Raw genomic sequence first — 15,299 nt, forward strand, 5'->3', positions numbered from 1 at the left:
CAAATGAAAAAGAAAAATTATTCTTCTATTTTCCAAACCATTCATACTAGAAACACCCAAATAAATTCACCTAGATTTCTAACTCTCTAAAGAAGAATCTTTCTTTTCTAAAAAGTAAAACCCAGATGACCAAGAACATCCAAGAAATCACAGAGCCTCCAGGTAAGAAAGGATTACCAGAAACACTTACGTACACACACACACACATTCTTAGCTTACCCCTGGACGAACCCTTGGGTTAAGTTTTCATGTCAAAAATATGAATGGAATGAAAATCAATCTGTTTTAAAAATGTTCTGGAGCCAAGTCTATTTTGTAATTTCTTAAATTATCCTCATTTATCCTCATCCTCTGCCTGGCGGCAACAAAAGACTATGGTAATTACAAACCCTGCAGTTGTAGTGGACACCATGATTCAACAACCAGATCCCCTTTCTCTAGTAAAAGACTTATTCCCCAGCTGCTGGAAGACAGCTGCTGACAGTGTTCAGCTGTCAGCCCTCTTTAGAACTGCCCTGGCTGATGACAGTCACCTTGCCTGAGGTTGCACATACCACCTCCCAAGTCAGTCAAGATCCAATGCCTGGTACTGTATGCAGGAATATAAAGGCCTGGCTGGTTCCTTACCCCAACTGTGAAGGCCTTCATTGAGTCTGAATCACTGTCCAACTTTTCCCTCTGCCCAATCCTGCTTCCTTCAATTCCTTTCTTTCCCTTCCACAGGTGGTAATCCCCAAAAGACTTCCTATTAAACCTCCTGCATGCTAATCTACATCACACAGTCTGCTTCTCAGGAAACCCAAACAGTGAGAGAAGTCAAGCTGCTGGAATTCAAACCATGTCTCTAGCCTTACTAGCTGTGTGATCTCTAAAATGTGGATTATAAAAGCACGGTAGGTTGGTAAGAATTTGAAGGCATTAAAACACGTGAAATGCTTAGAAATACACTTGGCACACAGTGGACACTCAATGAATGTTAGCTGTTACTAAGACTGTCTTCCCTATTCACATATGGTTAAAGTACAGAAATTTCTCTAGAGTATGAGAATTACTGAAAGTTATGAACTGGAAAAGACCTTAGAGATCACCAAGTCTGATGCCCTTAACTTCCAGATGCTGAACATCAAGCTGTTAAATGACTTAGTCAATGTCCCAGAGTCACTAAGTGACAAAACCAGGATTTAGACCAGGTCTTAAGCAAAGCTGCCTCTCAATCTATATATACTTTGTAATTAAATGAAATTCATCAAGTATTGGGTCCCTCCCCTTCACCTTCTTGCCATAATTGAACCTCTGCTCTCCTCTGGAGAACACTGCCTCTCTTATAGCTCTCTCCTGCACTCCCCATACGCCGAGCCTACAGATAGGGTAGGTGTTTCCTTTGCTCTTCATTGTTACTTCCAGGCCATTGTCCCTTCAAAGTCTGTCTACGGGGTGAGGGAATAGCTCAATGGTAGAGCCCATGCTTAGTTAGCACGCACAAGGTCCTGAGTTCAATCCCCAGTACCTCCTCTAAAAAAATAAGTAAACCTAATTACCTACCCACCCCATCCCCCCCAAAAAGCTCTGCCTGAAAACTCTCAGCTTTGAGGCTCATAGCAGCAGACTGTCCTTGTGGCAGTCATGTTCCCTCATTTCTTTTAGGACTTTATCACTCTATTCTCTCCAGTACTATTTCTGATATAATTGGTGGTGATTTCAGAATGCAACATCCGATATCCTCCCATGCCTGGGCCTGTTTCTGATTCCTTTCCTCCAAAGCCCCGTCTTCCACCCTCCTCTGCCACCTACTCCCACTGTCATACCCTAGAGGGTTTCTAAACAGGTATTTTGGGCAGAACAATTCTTCCAAGTGCAGGAATATCCTGCTCAATGCAAAACAGTTAGCATCTCTAGCCTCTGCCCATTAAATGCCAGTGGCAACTCCTACCCTACTATGTATTTTCAGACATCTCAGTGGGGAAACAGTTCTACTCCAGTTGAGAACCATTTACCTAAACCTTATCATTACCAATAAATGCACCCCTTTATAATCTCAAATTCAGAGTATCACCTACTTCCAGCTCACTACCACTATTATTTGGACTCTCAACAATTCTTGGATTTCCACAGGAACCTATAATCCATTGAGTCTACTATCTTTTCCCTGCTTTTGACTCTATCAGGTCCCCACTTCCTTCCTATAGAGCTTAAATTTCATGGTCCAGGATTATAATCACTGTATCACATACACCTTCACTGTCCTTGTTTTTTCTTGCTCTACTGTAGTCTTGTGACTAAACAGCAACCCTGTTAACTCACATACTCTATGCCTGTAACCTGTATGCAAGTACCTGAATCTGGAGAAAAACACACAGTTGTAAACCTAATGGTCTCACTTTAAGTTCATGATCAGTAACCTCAAGTAGACTGGTAATGCTCTCCAACAATCCTACTACATAACCCTAGTTTCCTACTGTCCTGGCAGACTATTTCCTGTTTTCTCCTTCTTCCATATCTTCTAGAAGCATTTTATTTTGACTGAAAAACAAGTTACCAAAAGAAAACTTTCAGAGTATCTCACCCCCAATCTTACTCACCTTTCTTTCTTACTTTGAATGTATACCTAGGCTCATATAAAATTTTCCACTTATAGACCAGTTCTCATCCTCTCCCCTCAAGGACATCACCACAAGACTGTCCTTCCTGTCTTGTATCATCAGATTATCCCCTTTTACTGTATCATTCCCACTGGCACACAAACAGGCTGTTAATTCTTCTCATCATAAAGGGTAATAATAAAAATAAAACTTCCATGATCCATAGAGCCCCCTCCAGCAACTTCATTTCTTAGATCCCTTTGCAGCAAAAGTCCTCAATGGAGTTGTCTTCATTTTGTTTTCAATGAGTTTATCCACTTTCTCCCCTCTTTTCTTCCCTGTTCTCTAGGATCCAATTAGATTTTTATCCCCACTCCTACTGAAGATTGTTGTTGTCAAGGCTGCCAATGAACTCCACATTGCCAGATACAGTCAATTCTTATTATTTGTGGTTGTTATGTTCTATAAGGTTGCCCTATACACTGAATTAGCAAATACTGAACTATTGCTCACAGGGGAAATAGAGGGTCACATTCCCGCAAGCCTCTGGGCACATTTCCATCAACTAGTTAATATAACCTTATTTTAAGTGTGCTTCTGTTTAAAGACATCTTATCTAATACAGGCATACCTAGTTTTACCATGTGTCACTTTATTGTGCTTTGCAGATACTGCACTTTTTATGAATTAAAGGTTTGTGGCAACCCTGTGTAGAACAAGTCTGTTGGCACCATTTTCCCAACAGCATTTGATCGCTTGATAATTCTTGCAATATTTTAAACTTTTTCCATTATTATTATATTTGCTATGATGATCTGTGATAAGTGATCTTGGTTGTTACTACTGAGACTCGCCAAAGGCTCTGATGATGGGTAGCATTTTTTAGCAATAAAGTGTTATTTTAAATATGTACATTGTTTAAACAGAATGCTACTGCACACTTAATAGAATACAGTGAACATAAATTTTATATGTTCTGGGAAACCAAAAAATTTCTGTGACTTACTTTATTACAATATTATGTTTACTGTGGTGGTCTGGAATATAGTGTTGTTAATTCATTAACATTGAGCTCATGGTCAACAGCACTACAAGGTGTACCTGAGTGAAAATTATCTAACACATGTATTTTCTATATGAGGTACATCACAGTCTTCCGGCACTTAAACACTTCAGCACCATGCTTAGAGGCCATTTTAAACAGAAAGATTACCAACAAGAAGCAAAAAGTGTGAAAAACATGGTGCTGACTAGACCACAAAAAGGAGAATTATTTACAGTATGAGAACTAAAATTACGACAGAGTATTGCCCTGTTTTACCTCAATTGAGAAAGTGACTCAAATTTTTCACTACTCTGTGCATGTCCTCTCATGGCCACAAAGGTGTGTATTGATTTTGTTTGTGGTTACAAATATATTTTATCAAGTAAGTGAATTTGCAAATAGAGAATCCTTGAATAATGAGAATGAACTATATGATAGTTATTGTTATTCCTCACTTTACCTACCAGCAGCATTTTACACAGTCGACTGTCACCTCATTCTTAATTTCCAAGATCCCAATTTCTCTTGATTTTCTTTTTACCTCACTGGCCATCCCTCTTCAGCCTCCCCACACTCTAAATGTTGGAAAGCCCCAGAGTCAAATCCATTGACCTCGTCTCTGACTACACTCACACCCCAGTAATCTCATCTAGTCCCATAACTTTAATTACACTTAATGTTAAATATTTAGATATTGTTCCACAGCTCTTGGATGCTCTGTTCTGTTTTTCTTCCCACTTTTTTCTCTTTGTTTTCAGTTTGGATTTCTGTTGGCCTATCTTCAAGTTCACCAGTTCTTTCTCCTTGGCTGTATCAAGTCTAATAAGCCCCAAACATACTTCATTCATCTATGTCACAATTTTTATTTCTAGCACTTCCATCTGACTCTCTCATACAGTTTCTATTCCTCTGCTGAAATTCACCTCCTGCTCATACACGTTGTCCACCTTTTCCTCTACAGCCTTTAATATAATATTGTTTTAAATTCACTGACAGTTCTGAGTCATCTTGAGTCTACTGATTATTTATATTTTTGACAGCAGGTTTTCTTCTTGCTTTTTTGTACGTGCTTCGTAATTTTTGCCTGAATGATGGACATCATGCGTAAGACAGCAGAGACTGAGGAAACAGTATTCATGCCTAAAAGTGGGCACTCTTCTTCTACTAGGCTTTTAGGGAGGGTGGGGGAGGAAGAATTGAGCCAATCCATTCAGGAACTGAGCAGGGTTTGGGTTTTGTTATGATTACATTAAGTACACTACCAGCTTCAAATTCCTGTAGTGTGACCTTCTGCTTAAGGTGGGAGCTGTTTTGTCAAGCGGTTTTTCCCAATGTTCTTGCTCCACCCTCAGCCTTAGGCTTTCTATGTGCATCTGGCCCAGAGTGTCTCTCCATACTCTTACCCCTCCTCTTTCCCAGGGATAGACTGCTATTACTTCATTTGCTTGGGGTGGTAGGGAGGTGTCACAGAGGTTCTCTGTCATCCTGCTAGTCTTAGTCTTAGAGGGTAGGGCTCTCTCCCCATAGTAGGAAAACTAATGATCTGGACCCAGAAAAGTTTTCTGTCCTTCCCTTTAGAGTTTATGGGTTTTTTCTTTCCACTTCTCCCACCCACAATGGAATATGGGGTTTATTCCCTTCCTCTAGTGGCTTAAAGATCTCTTCCACACGGAAAAAGGGTCCAGGCAAGGCTGTACCACCTAGAGGGGCTTTCTCTGGTCTCCCTTGCCTCCTCTAATCTTTCTCACGAGCAGCTCTTAGAGGTCCTTGGAGAAAAGGCTGCAGGTGGGTGTTACCCTTGTGATGCAGCTCCCAAAGGTTCTATATGCTCATGCTAACCAACACTCAGACTTTAGCAACTCATTGAAAATTTAGCTAAATTCTTTCCCCCTTTTGACAGCTCTGCCTTTTTCCTGTGCTCTGCTACAGGTAGGCCATGTCCACATCCCACTTTTAATGCGTTGAGAGACATAATGATTTTGTGTATCTAAGCTTATTCTTGTTTTACAGTGGGAGCAATACTCTTTCCAGCTTTCTATAGCCTAAATGGAAGCCAGAATCACCCTATGAGTTTAAGTATATTGAGAACTCTTAAATTTACATTTCTAGTCTAGACCACTCCCCTGGATTCCAGACGATATATATCCAGCTACCTGCTGGACAGATCTACTTGTATGGTTTGCCTTAAAAATTCTAGGGTGGCCCCCATGGTCCCCACCTTCTAGTGTTTATGTCTTTATGTAATTTTCTCCCCCTTGAGTGTGGGAGGGACCTGCGGCTTGCTTCTAACCAACAGAATAAGGCAAAGATGATGGGGCATCATTCCTATGATTAAGTCACATTTTATAGCATAGGAACAGGATATCATTCCCTTGATTATGTTATATTATGTAAGACTCCGTCTTGCCAGCACACTCTCACTCTCTTGCTGAGTTTAAAGAAGCAGGCTGCCATGCTGTGAACTGCTTATGGAGAGGGCCATGTGGCAGCAAATTGCAGTCAATTTCTAATGGCTGAGGGTGGCCCACAGCCAACAAAAAATTAAAGAGTTCTCAGTCCTACAGCTGTAACAGTGAATTCTGCCAACAACCTGAGTAAGCTTAGAAGTGAATTGTCCATTCTAGTCTCCAGATAAGAAGCCAGCCCTAGCCAATATCTTAATTGCAGCTAGGTGAAACTGTGAAGCAGAGAACCCAACTAAGAAGTGCCTGACCCTACAGAAATTGTGAGATAATAAATGTGTGTTGTTTTAAGCCACTAAATTTGTGGTACTTTGTTTTGCAGCACAGAAAACTAACACAGATAGTATCACAAACCTTACATGCCCAAAAACCAAATTCCTGATTGCCAACATTTCCCCAAAAAGAAAACAAAGAAGAAGAAACAATGTTTCAGCATTGTCCATCTCAATAAATGGCAACTCCATTCTTTCTTACAGTTATTGAAGTTAAAAATTATAAAGTCAATCTTTTTTTCTCTAAACTCACATCCAATCCAAAAGCAAACGCTGTTGGCCTCACAACCAAATTATATCCAGAATCTAACTTTATCTCACCACTACCACTGCTACCACCTTGGTCCAAGCCACTAAATGTCTTTCACGCACAATTAGTGTAACAGCCTCCTAACTGATTTTTCTGCTTCCACTCCAAAGCAGCTAGAGTGATCCTATTAAAATATCAGTCAGATAATGTTTTTACTCAGACCACTCAAAAGGCTCCTCATCTCACCGAGATTAAAAGCCAGAAATCTTCTAGTGGCATACAAGGCCCACATTATCTGGCACTCTTACCCTCTAACCCCAAACCTCTCTGCTTCATCTTGTGTCCCTCTTCCACCACACTGGCTGCCCTGCTGTTCCTTATCCATGCCAAGCACATATCAGTCTCAAGAGAGTTTATAATTGCTGGTCCATATAATTGTAGAGGTATTCCCACAGTTAGGACTTCTCTGATCACCTTATATAAAAAAGCAAGTCCCTGTCCCCAACAAGAATTCCCTATCCCTCCTACCTGGCTTTATTAGCCTCCACAGAACTTATTACCAACTGATGTCTGTTTTATTCTCCCCAAAACTAGAATAAATTCCACGAGAGATTAGACTTTTGTTCACTGCTATATCCCCAACTTACACTGAATGACTGAATAAATATTACTGTATTAGAGACTGTTTCCTTACAGAATTTAGAGTCTAATAAAGTAGTCAAGCCAGAAGAATTTGGATACAAAGTTAGTGAAATTATTTTTTAAAAAATCACTGTAAAATTATTTACCACCTAGAAATGTACTTATTCTATCACTATCAATATGCTTCTGAGGAAACATGGAAAACATTCACATCTAACCAAAGTAACTAAAATGTGTAAGCAAGCCAACTGAATTAAAACATTTCTCTGAAGGGCTCTACTAGCAGAAAGGTAACTAAAAACCTCTGTCATTGTTTTTCCAACACCATCTGGAGAAGACACCATTATTCTTCACAGATAAAGCCAAATAATATAGAAGGATGCATCAAGCTTGAAGGACTAATCCTTTAAATCTTTAGGTTCTCAAACTTTGTGGTCTCAAGACCCTTCTATACTCTTAAAAATTATTAAAGACCCCAAAGAACTTGTATTTATGTGGGGTTTTTATCTACTAATACTTACATTTAAAATTTAAAAAGAAATTTAAAAAATATTTAACAGTTCATTTTAAAATAATGGTCATAAATCCATTACATGTTATAATGTACACATAAATAATATATGTTCATTAATATAATTAAATATCCCCCAAAAAGTTAGTGACAGAAATGACACTGTTTTACATTTATACAAATCTCCTTAATGTCTGAGTTAACAGAAAATGGCTGGGGGAGGGGATAGCTCAGTGATAGAGCGCAGGCTGAGCATGCAAGAGGTCCTGGGTTCAATCCCCAGTACCTCCAATTAAAAAAAAAAAGAAAAGAAAATGGCTGAATTTCTCTTATCTGTTTCTACGTTAACTATTTGCCGTATGTTGTTTTGGTTGAGATATACGAAGAAAGTCTGGTCTCACAGATATGTAGTCAGAAAAGGGAGGAGTGTTTTAAAGGTAATTGTGTACATTCTTCTTTGAAGCCACATCAAAACTCGACAGGTTGTAGTTTCTTAAACGTTGTTTGCAATATACAATCTGAATTTTGTGTATTCTGTTAATATTAAAATCCAATTGGTCTGTCTTGCACTCTGAATGGATCTTATAACATGCATGATTTTGTAATACAATTTTATAAGTAGAAAGTCAGTAACTACTGGGAAGCTGTCAAGTTCACGATGGTGAATACAAGTTTTCCAAAATTCTAATTTTTGCTTGTAAGTTCAAATCTTATCACTGGCTACAAATTCTGTCAGTTGTTTTCCCTGAACTGGGTCAGGTGCATAGATCAGAAAATTTGAAATTTTAAAAATATCATCAGAAAAAAAAATATCATCAGGTTTGCAATATGCATGTCTGTCATTCAAATTCTCTAATGAATATACTGATTTTCCAGTTCAACAAAAATATTTCCTACATATCCACAATACATCTACTGAATTAAAGATGGTTTACCTCCTAAACTTACTTAGTCTCTATTTCCAGTTAGCCCAAAGAGCCAAATAATTTTTCATTTTTCTTATGCAGCAACAAAATTAATCTTAGAAAAAAAATCTAAATAATCATGCACCACATAAAATGAAATCTACCTCTCCAAGTTTTGGGAAGTGTATACATATTAAAATGCTAAATATACTCTGTATAAAAGAAAACAGAACTGAATGACCTTGACAAGATACTTAAAGTATTTCTTCCTTCCATACATTTCTACATTTTACAGGTTTTTTTGCTTGGTTCTTTTTTTGAACATTAGTAATTAGAGATGTGAAACAACAATTAATCCATGTAACAAATATTCTTAACTGGTTCCTTACCTGTTGAGCAATATGAGAAATATGAGCTCCCTGAACTGTTGAACCAGACTGAGGTGCTGTTTCTGAAGTGTTACTCTTGTGAGAATCTTCCATAATCAACTGTAAAGGAAAAAAAGTCAGTTAAAAGATGCTTTCTAACTTCATTTTCAAGAAATCTTAAGATACTTCTTTTCTTAACATGCATACTTTTTCAATGGAACAAGACAAAGCTTTTGCAGGTTGAGCTCAATTTATCCAGACTCAGTAAGTTCCTACAACTCTGCTCTGGGTGTGTAGTGACCTAATGATAAGATCTTTAAAAATGGCAAATAAAAAGTGCTAAAGGGTATAGATAGTGTACTCTAGAATTGCATTAAAAATTGATAACTTGGTTGCCTTTATGGAAGAGAATTGGTAGCTATGGTTCAGAGACAGAAAAGAGGCTTTTCCTTGCATCTTTCTTTGAATTTCTTGAATTTTGATCCACATGAACACATTTAAATTTAAAAAATGGTATATGCATATAAATTACTGCGACTAAATTTTCAAATGTTATCCCACTCAAGAAGTATGATAGACCAAGATGGCAGAGTAGAGGGGCTCACAACTCACCCTCTCCCACAAATACACCAGGAATTACATCTACAAACCAACTGAATCGCACAGAACACCTACTGAACTCTGGCAGAGTGTCTCTCGCTTTGAAATACAGAAGAATTCTCACAAAATCCGATAAACAACATACTGTATAACACAGGGAACTATATATTCAATATCCTGTAAGTTGTGGTGAAAAAGAATATGAAAATATATGTATGTATATGGATGACTGAAACATTATCCTGTACACCAGAAATGGACACATTGTAAACTGACTACTTCAATAAAAATATAAAAATTTTAAAAAATAAAAAAAAAAGAAGTGTGATAGTCTTTTGTCCAGTGACACAAGCATTCTTTTCTACAGTCTAGGGAACAGTTTCTAACTGCATATATAGTTTAACATGAAGAATGTACTGAGCAAGGATTGAATAAATTAGTAAATAAGTCAATCAATCAACCAATCAATCCACACCTATGGAGGTTCTAAAGATCTAGATAATGTAGATAATCAACTGCAGGACATGTAAGCTGGGTATGTACGATTTTGTATCCTGCTTTCATTTATCACAAATATTTTCTAGATTTTAAATAGAAATATATTTAAATGCTACATAATATGAACATAAATTTGTGTATTACCAAACAAAACAAGAGATTAATATATTTAGTATACAAAGATTTTTCTATAATTAAAATTTTTTCCATAGAATATATTCCAAAAAGGAGAATTACTTAATTAAGGAGTATGAATATTTAAGGTTTCCTGAAAGAGTTAGTCCATTAGAAGCATGAGAGAAAACAATGGGATTTTTAAGTCATTACAAACATAATAGGTGAAAAATGGTACATTGCTTTATATTTCTTTAATTTTCCATTAGTTGTGTAAGCTGTTCATATTATTTGTCCATCTATCTACCGGAACTTAGTGTTTTCCTTATTAGCCTATATTATTTCTTCATATAAATTTTATTTCTATCATTTTGATACAGTTTTCCAATATGACAACTATAATAATAAAACTTAAAATTTTGACAATTCCATCCAGTGTTTCCTTTGTTGTTTCTTCAACTGCTTTTAAGCTATATACAGTCCCTTCTTTAGGAAGACTGCAGTGATCTCTAATCTACACAAACAGAACTATAATCCCACAGCCTAAACATAGAGACAGCATCAAAGATGGAATTACATACTTTCTACATACTCTCTCTACTGAAAATGACTTTTTAATCACTCCATTTCAGAAGACATAATATAGACCAGAGAAGGGGGGGGGGAAGATGTAGTGCTAAAGCATTGAAAGAAACTATAAAGGTTTTTTTAAACCTTGTTAAATTACTGAAAATGATACTTTTCTGTTTCACTGTGACTCACTGATTTTCTTATTAACAATATTATTAAGAAATCCTATATCTAATGGAAACTAACATGATCAACAAAACAACACACATTTCCTAGTAAAAGCCACTACAGTCAGCAAATAACATTTTGGACAATTATTACAACCATATTTCCAATGGAAAAGAAGATAACCCATTTTCTATGTTTTTTTTAAGAGACATCAACTAATCACCTCTTTTTTCCCGAAATGAAAGCAGTCTTACAGTTTCATCTCATTATAAACAACACACACACTCTGCATTTTTTAGTGATGTTATCAGAGAATAACCTTTATTTGTTCACTTTTTAAAGCTATTATTCCTAAAATTAAGGTTAAGATTAACAATCTGTTAAAAACTTGCTCAACACAGAATTTTATGTGTACAAATGCACTTTCTGTAAAAATAAAGTAAGCTACAGGCAGCAGCTGGAAGCTGAACAGGAAACAATCTCATGTTGGGCAGAATCACAAGTGGGCAGTGAAACAGTTTCAGAAGTATCAATAGGAATGAATTTGGGGAGCCAAGAAATCACAGCAGGTGATCTTTCTGACATATGGAGAATGTAAGTAAAGGCATGGCACTTTCAAACAAGCTTGCTAAGAACTTTTTTTTATGTATCATCTGCTGGATTCCCTATATGAGAGCTGGGTAAATTGAGCTTCAAAGAAACCGCCATTTCTGTGGATCTCACAATAAGATGTGAATGCACAATCTGAAGCCAGAAGATTTAAATCTAAAATCCATGTTCTTTTATTCCCTCTTCCAGCAAAACCCTCACATCCCCAACGTGTTCACCTGACAAACTCCTAATTTTCAACTTTTACCCCAAACATTACATTCTGTTCTAGGTCTTTCCCGGCTGCTCTAGGTCCTTCCTCCCTTAATGCTTCTTCCATTGTGCCTTAAAGATATTTCTAATAAGGTTTCTTAACATTCTGAACTGCATTTATTGGCAAGTCTATTTCCCCCAGTCTTAAGGAGCTTAAGAACAGGGCCTGTATCTTGTCAATGTATGCTCTGTGCCCTCACGTATGCAATAAATAGTAAACATCAACAAACACAGTATAGTATTCTCATCTGATGAATGAAGAGAGCTTAGTTTCCTCACTTGTAGATGATGCTGAACTGTGATAAGTTTGAGGGCAAGAGGGCTCTTGCTCAACATTCCACAACTGAACTCATGATCTCCCTTAAAAATTGCTCCTATTAGTCATACTGAATTTCTTCCAGATCTTAAAATGTGCCTCCTTTGCTTTCTCTCATCTTCAGGCTTTCACATATGCTATTCCCTCTGCCAGAAACACTACTCCTTTTCATGCAGCCCATTCCTCTGAGTTATTCTTCTAGGCAAACTTTCAGGGACTCCCTTAGACCGGTCTAGAAGCTTTGGCTATGTCCCCACAGCACATGTTCCCATCCTTTTACCGCACTTATCACAGTACCGTAATAACCTGTTTTCTGTCTCCCTACCAGAATGCATGCTCCAGGGAGTCAAAGACCACATCCTGTCCCCGATGTAACACCAATACTTAACATTCATTGCTGCCGAATAAACCAATATGTTTAGTTGGCTTTATCTACTTAAAACTGATAGAAATAATGGTTACAGAAATATTTTTAGACAATTACTTCAAGCCAGCTTTAGGACCAGAACAATTCAGGCACAAGGAAACAACCTACTTTAGAGTTGAAAATTCATTAGTATAAATAAATGGGATGACATGTGGAAAAAAAAAATTCTGAAAGGACTACCACCTACTGGTGATACAGTAGTACTACATAGATGTATCACAAACGAAGCCGAATCTTAAAGATAACTGCAAATAACACACCTATTTGATTTTAGGGCTACAATACTGATGATAATCGGGACACTGAGAAAACTGCACATTATAAAGTCTATAGGAAAAATAGCACTTTAATAAAACTGCGTATTTCTGTTGATAACGAAATTCTCAGGATAAAATGCATTTTGCGAACATAAGCAAACATTACGAACAAACTCATCACAAACGAGGCCAGTATGACAAGACGCTTCCAAGTCCTAGCTAAAAAAGCCTCAGAAATGTAAAGGATTCTAAAGACTATTACTAGCCCAATCACCACTCCTCAAAAGCTGACGAAACGGCTAGTCAGAAACATCTGCAAACATTTTAAAGAAATCAAGCGGCACGCTCCACGGCGTAGTTGACTCTATGAAATACCAAACTTAGGTCTGTGATACAGGAGAAAACCAAAGAGAACGTTTTCTCGGTTTGACCGTCCGTCCAGAGATAAACAGGGGACCTTCTGTCACTCCACTCTCCTCGCTTGCTGGCTGCACCTTTCCATAACTGTTTCGTGTGTTGTGACTATTCTACCATCTGTCTCTCCCCTCGACTGGAAGCTCCCTGAGGGTAAGGGCTGGTTCTGCCCTTCACAGGGACCCGGCCAGGCCTCATACCCCGAAGGCCCCCCGGCGGAGACGACCGGTGTCCGGCCGCGCTGGGCGGACGACGCGCGGAGGCCAAGGCCACGCTGCCCTCCCCCGGCTCCCCGCCCCAACCCCTAGACCTTCGACGGAGGGCGCTCGCCTGGGGCCGCGGAGGGGCGGCTTCAGAGGCGAAAGCCACCCCGCGGCGAAAGGTCTTCGGTTTAATTTTCATTGGGGGGGCGGGAGGGAAGAGGAGACCGCTGACTGAGGGGCACAGGGGGGGGCCAAAGCGCGAGAACCGGAAGCGCGCCCGGCCGGGGGAGAGCGGGCAGCCCCTCCCCCTTCCGCCGCGCGCCCTCCGCGCCCCTCCCCCACGGCGGCCGCCCCGCGCGACCCCCACCCGACCCGCGACCCGCCTCGGCGTCCCCGCCGGCGCCGCGTCCCCATGCCCTCCCGCTACCGGGGGACCCGGGAACACGTCCCCACCCCCGCCCCCCGCTTACCTGTGGCTGCCGCCTCGTCGCTGTCCGGGGCGGGAACTTCCACTCCCCCCTCCCAGGTGGATCCGAATTCACTACCCACTTCCCCACCCCTTCACGCGGCGGGGGACGTGCCTCTTTCTCCGGGGTCAGACGGGGCGGGGAGAATCAGTGTCACTTAACAGCCAACTGTCCTACGCTACCGTTTCCTCGGCAGTCAGGGCCGCCACTGGCGGCATGATCTACACCAGGCCGGGGGCGGGGGAGGGAAGGGGGGCAAAACTGAGTAAACGAGCGTGGGGGGCGAGGCTAGGGCGGTCCCTCCGTGCGAGCCGCCGTCCTGCGTCACCGCGTTGCGCACGTGACGCGCCGCCATCTTGTGCCGCGGCTCCCCGGGACGGCCAGTTTCGCGTCCCTAAGGCGCTATTCTGGCGAAAGTTAGGGGTGAAAGTTACCTGTGGTTCCTTTTGGCTCCCGGAGCTCTGTCCCCACTCTTCTCACAAGTTGGTTTCCGGAGGTCAGCACCCCCTCGGCGGTGTCAGGAGGCCGCTCGCTGCGGGGGGGGTTTTCTACGCTTAGCGGCGTCGCCCTGAGCTCAGCTTCTCGTTGCTCTGGCCCAGAGCTGTCGTCCCTGGCCTTGACCCACGTCTGACCTATCCCCTTCTTGTAGACCAAAGCGACCTGAAGCTTGAAGACCCAGGCCTCACCACCCAGACTAATTTTAATCCCTTTAAACTGCGCAGAGTTGTATCTTTTATCCCAGGTGAAAGGATTAAAAAACCACACCCACTAGGTGCCGGTGGGCTGTATTTATCCTAATTGCTTAACTAGAAACAAGTTACAGACAATAAAATAAAATCACAGTCATTCATCTAATACATTACAAAAACTTGAAACTATTTTTTAATGTGTCTGCCTTTTTGGAGACGGAGTTATGGATTATTCCGATGCATTATGCTGAATTTTTTTCTTTACCCATTTCATTGCAAAATGTTCTTTTCTGATTTTATAATGATAATAAACAACAAATGATCAACCTTTTAGTATGCTCTTAACAAAAAGTTCTAGAATTTTTCTGAACTTTCACTAGTTTGAGATTGCCAACGTAGGAAACTGATACCGTGGATAGAGCCCTTCCTGGTTTGACCTTTAGGGCCAGATTATGTGATTTAAAGCTCAAGAGTTACTCTGCCAAACAGCCCTAAGAACTCACTAATGTTTACCCATTGTCATTCAGTCAGCAAACATTGACTACCTATTAAAAGGTAACTGCCCTTTAGATTTTTGATTAGGCAAATTACCCAACCTCTAAGTGTGTCTTCTTACCAAAATTGGGAAAGTGTAATACTCATCCCAGGTCTCAGTGTTATTTAAAAAAATCAAAATATTAT

General features: G+C 39.9%; 1 protein-coding gene across 10 annotated transcripts in view; it reads right to left on the minus strand.

Annotated features, from left to right (window-relative positions):
* Positions 1 to 14,387, minus strand: part of ATF1 (activating transcription factor 1) — a 55,757-nt gene extending 41,370 nt beyond the window's left edge. For 2 of the 10 annotated variants that reach the window (XM_072972810.1, XM_072972806.1), the window contains exons 1-2: positions 13,590 to 13,694; positions 9,056 to 9,154 (exon numbers count right to left, since the gene is read on the minus strand). In XM_072972810.1, the coding sequence (XP_072828911.1) occupies positions 9,056 to 9,154; positions 13,590 to 13,661 (171 nt within the window). In that variant the 5' untranslated portion in view covers positions 13,662 to 13,694. Of the gene's footprint in view, positions 1 to 9,055; positions 9,155 to 13,459; positions 13,524 to 13,569; positions 13,695 to 13,932; positions 14,189 to 14,363 lie in introns of those variants that run through there. The other 8 variants (XM_072972812.1, XM_072972809.1, XM_006202970.4 and 5 more) reach the window with 8 other exon arrangements.
* Between the last annotated feature and the right edge of the window lie 912 nt (positions 14,388 to 15,299).

The sequence above is a fragment of the Vicugna pacos genome, chromosome 12, assembly GCF_048564905.1.
Source record: "Vicugna pacos chromosome 12, VicPac4, whole genome shotgun sequence".
NCBI classification, from domain to species: Eukaryota; Metazoa; Chordata; class Mammalia; order Artiodactyla; family Camelidae; genus Vicugna; species Vicugna pacos.